The 4633-nt window shown below is 36.7% G+C and overlaps 1 protein-coding gene across 1 annotated transcript in view; it reads right to left on the bottom strand.

Annotated features, from left to right (window-relative positions):
* Positions 1 to 4633, bottom strand: part of tbcd (tubulin folding cofactor D) — a 34745-nt gene that overhangs the window by 18918 nt on the left and 11194 nt on the right. Inside the window, exon 14 of the mRNA XM_016558787.1 lies at positions 4309 to 4465. Coding sequence (XP_016414273.1) covers positions 4309 to 4465 — 157 coding nt within the window. The remainder of the gene's footprint in view (positions 1 to 4308; positions 4466 to 4633) is intronic.

Below are 4633 nucleotides of genomic sequence, written 5' to 3'. Positions count from 1 at the left end.
TTATTCATTTAACCTATGTGACCTATAAGTCACATAATTTTGTTAATTTTGTTATTGTAATATATATTATAATAATTATTATTAATAAATGATATTTATTATTATTGTTGTTGTTGTTGTTGTTGTTGTTATTATTATTAATACAGAAATGAATTAAGATAACTATTAATATATTTTATGTGCATCCTAACTCTCGACATTGATTTCATTCGTTTGACAGTCTGAGGTGACACACATTCAACGCTTTCACTCAAACATGTACTTCGCTAAACCTTCAGATCTTTCACCACCAGTGATGAGGCACATGATTAAAAACAAGCATGTACTTCTCATCTCAAACCTCATCTATCATTTCAATGTCCCCATAAGCCTGTTGCACACTTTTCCCTTTATTTTACCGCTCCTCCTCCTCAATCAAGCTGTGTGAACGTGCCCGCGAGGTATTCCCACCGTCACTCACAGCCTGGGAGAATGAAGTACACAAACATACACATGCACAACCCTACGGGCTTAACACGGCCGTGCTGGTTTCGATGAACAACTGATAGTGGCCTGGAGCAGCATAAAATGGACAGAGACTGAACATGCATACAGAGCTAGACGTGTCACTGTTATTGTTTTATAATAATGTCTTGCATTCGTCTATGGATTACGCAATCAATTGGGAAACCATCGAAACCTGTTGCCTGTGCACTGTAAATGACTTCAAGCTTAAAGGGATAGTTCTTACTTTGACATACTTTCTTCCATCAAACACTTAAAAAAAGACTTTTTAAGAATTGTACTGGTCAAACATAAAAAATGCAATCCCCTGCAACCGGATCATTGAGTTAGTGAGTCGAGAACGAGTCAGGTTTGTGAATGAATCCAGACCTGTTTTGTAAACTGCATCAACCGATTCACTGAAAAGATTCAGTTCACTCACAATTCCAGAAACTGCTACTTTTCATTTCACATGAATGCACCTAGGATGAATGTAATATAACACATGGGTAATATTAACTATTTTTAAGGTGCTTTTGCATCCTATTTGAAGCTTCAGTCTCCATTCACTGTAGTTGCAATACAAAAAAACGACCAGTGCAAATTCTCCAAATTTCTCCTTTTCTGTTTCCCTGAAGAAAGAGTCATAGACATTTGAAACGACTTCAAGTTTGAGTAAATAATGACAGAATTATAATTTTCAAGGAAACGTTTCTGGGGGGGAAGTGTGCAAAAACAGAAAGTCAGAGGGGACCATAGATGGTTTATTATCCTTAAGGATCTGTTTTGTATTGAGTAAATATTTGCATATACACTACAGTTCAAAAGTTTAGATTGTGAGATTTTTTTATGTTTTTGAAAGAAGCCTCTTATGTTCACCGAGGCTACATTTATTCAATCAAAAATACAGTAAAAGCTGTAATATTGTGAATCAGTATTACAATTTAAAATGACTTTTTTATTTTAATATATTTTGTAATTTTTGCAATGCAATTAAAGCTGAATTTTCAGCATCATTTCTCCAGGCTTCAGTGTCACATGATTGTTCAGAAATCCCTCTTTTGCTGCTCAAGAAACATTTATTATTATTATCAATGTTGAAAACAGTTGTGCAGCTAAATATTTTTATGGAAAACCCTTATACATTTTTTCCAGGATTTTTTGATGAATAGAAAGTTCAAAAGAACAGCATTTACTTAAAATATAAATTAAGGGAAAAAGTAAAAATCTTTACTGCCACTTGATGAATTTAAAGCATATATAAATTAATTTCTATTTAAAAAAAGTGTGTGTGTGTGTGTGTGTGTGTATATAAATCCTCCAAAATTGAGAGAAGAGAAAAAAACGAAAGTGAGGTTTCATGCAATGACAGTTTCTGAAAGCGTCAGTGAGCTCACAGAAACAACCTTTGACTGCTGATGAAATTAGAACAGGACTCGACAGGCCTACAGCCTGGGTGCCAAATGGCGACCGAAACCCACGACAACAGACGAAACCTGGCAGCACCGTGAGGATAGGGAGGAGGGAAGTTACGGGGAGGGCCAACAAACTGAAGGAGTAATGCAAAGTGCACAGTCAGTTACACACAGGCCCACACTTGTCCCAAACAGGGAGGGAGGGGGGGCAGCGGAGCATCTTTCAGCTGACATTCTCGTAATATCATTATGTTTTTATGGTGACTGAAAGGCTTACTGTTGAACCTGGGAGGGAAAAATGCTTTCTGTTGATGAAACTGTTTCGCTGAGCTGATTCACCACTAAATCACCACACAAACAGCACACGGCAGAATTTGAAGAAGAATTACAAAATACAGTTACGCAGCAAAGTTAAAAGTGTACAGCAACACACCTAACCATAAATCTGGGTAGTAATAATACTAGCAAGCACCACAATTAAAGCAAATAGGCAACTTCCTCATGGGAAAATACGTTGGCTACATAGGCATAATTTGCGGGTGGGACATGTCCCCACCACTTTTTGCCAGTGACCAGTGGGAAGAATGAGTCTGGAGCCCTGAATTGCCCAGCTCCCCCTGTCAATGATCTAGCACCCCCTCGGCACCTGCGTTCAAAATTCTCTGGCGCTGCCCCTGGTACATCGATGTATTTTTGAAAAGCCAAAATTAAGTTTGTCCAACTCTAAACCCAGTCCCCAAGTAAATTAGGTTATTAAATAAAAAACTAGCAAAACGAGTTGCGTGGTGTCCCCACCACTTTTCAAAGCAAAGTTACGCCACTGGTTGGCTATCTGAAAAAAGATCCATTAAATAATGCTCGCCGTCTTGTACCAGAGAGATCTGGACTCGATCCAAAAATCATAACATTTCATCTTAGTGATAAGAATACAATGGCTGGTGACAGTTAATGCTACAGTGAAAGATAAAAGAACGGGACCAACTAATTTTCATTCATCTATATACATCAACCACATCAAATCTATGCACACTTTATTATCTTTAAATCCATTCCGCAGATTTTCTCCCAAAATCAGCACAGAAAGTGTGAAATCGTATCAGTCACGTGTATCAAAGCAGTACTGGAACTTGTGTCATTGTTTATTGAACTTGTAGTTCATTTTAGAGCCTTGGCAGAAATAAAGACTGTCAATTAATATTTTGGGTTTCACGGTCACACAAAGCAATCATATGACTTGGTATAAAAAGCACACAAATCATATGGACTAGACAATTTTGCTTTTACTGTATTATTTTGTCCTTTTTTGAAGCTTAAAGTTGAAAAAGAGCTACGTGAAGATTCTTCAAATTTCTCCATTTCTGTTCCACAAAACAAAATATTTTGGGGTGAAATATATTTATTTAGGTTTATCATCTTTTTTCAGGTTCGGCAAAGCAGTATCTTCTCCTCCTTGTTCTCTGTGTACAGTTAATGTAATTCCATTTTTAATTTGTAATGTACTAACAGACGCATAGACCAAGAGACTATACTGTATATCCACAGCAGGGAGAGGTTCTGAGCTGTGAGAGGTGTATAAACTGGTTTTAAGGCGGTGAATAACTATAGCCAGGCGAACAGGTATGAGAAGGGGCTGTTGAGCGATTTTTTTGGACGTTTATAATACAAGCCTTAACTTCCCTCCTGGAAGTTCAATTCTCATAAAAAATTCTCCATAGATGTTCACAAAGTAAAAAAAAAAAAGAAAGAAGAAGAGTCATTTCTTGAGATGGAATTATGTCAAACAGCAGTTTCCTTTAAATATAATTTGCTGTGACAGCAAAGGGGAATTTTCTTAAAATAATTACCAGGTAGTGTGGTGAAAACGGTCAATTCCTCTTACTACATACTGTGTGGCTTGCTGACTTAAAAACAAAGAGCTCTCAGTATGTGGGTTGCAGATTTGCTGCCAGCCTCACTAATCATTCTACAGCCTAACCTCATTACAAAAACAACAAAAAAAGTAATTTCATTGGAGAGAAAGTGTAACCGAAAGGTCACGCCAAACGCTTGTATAAAATAGTGGGCGTACAGGAGTCAGTTTCCATCAAGGGTTGGGGAAAAAAAAAAACTATTTTCATATATTCATAATTAAGATTCTAGACGTGAGCCATGCAATGGTCACACAGCAAATCTAATGAGTTGGGCTACTAAAAATAATGAATAACATAGTAAAGTTAACTATGTGAATTAAGAGCCAACAGTAATGTATTTAATAATTTAAAAAAGCGAACAGTTGGCAGCACAAATGGTATGGGACAAGCTATTTACCAAAGGTTGGTGCCTTAATTAGCAAATTTAATAAATGGCATAAATAACATGTATAATGTCTCAGTAAATCACAGTGGCTGAGGTGCAGGTGGTGGGTTCGTACCTGGCAATCTGGTTGACATAAGGCTTCAGTTCATTTGGCTCATAGGCACGGGCGAAAGCCCAGCACACGTAGCAGGCTGCATCACGTACGTTCGATCCCAAACTGCATGCGCCCCTTTTCTCATCATATGTCAGAGCTTTTATAATCAGAGGCACCACTGTAGAATGCAGACAAAATATTAGTATGCAAAACTAATTACTTTTGTAATCTCAAATATTTCAAAAGATTTATATATGCATTTGTTTGATCAAAAATACTGTTACAAACAGTAACATTGTCCAAAATTATAACAATTTATAATTGTTTTTATATATATATATATATA

This window comes from Sinocyclocheilus rhinocerous, unplaced genomic scaffold, assembly GCF_001515625.1.
Source record: "Sinocyclocheilus rhinocerous isolate Xijiao unplaced genomic scaffold, SAMN03320098_v1.1 scaffold1219, whole genome shotgun sequence".
NCBI lineage: Eukaryota > Metazoa > Chordata > Actinopteri > Cypriniformes > Cyprinidae > Sinocyclocheilus > Sinocyclocheilus rhinocerous.
Note: the sequence above shows the minus strand (reverse complement) of the source record. Positions and strands in the feature narration are given on the sequence as shown.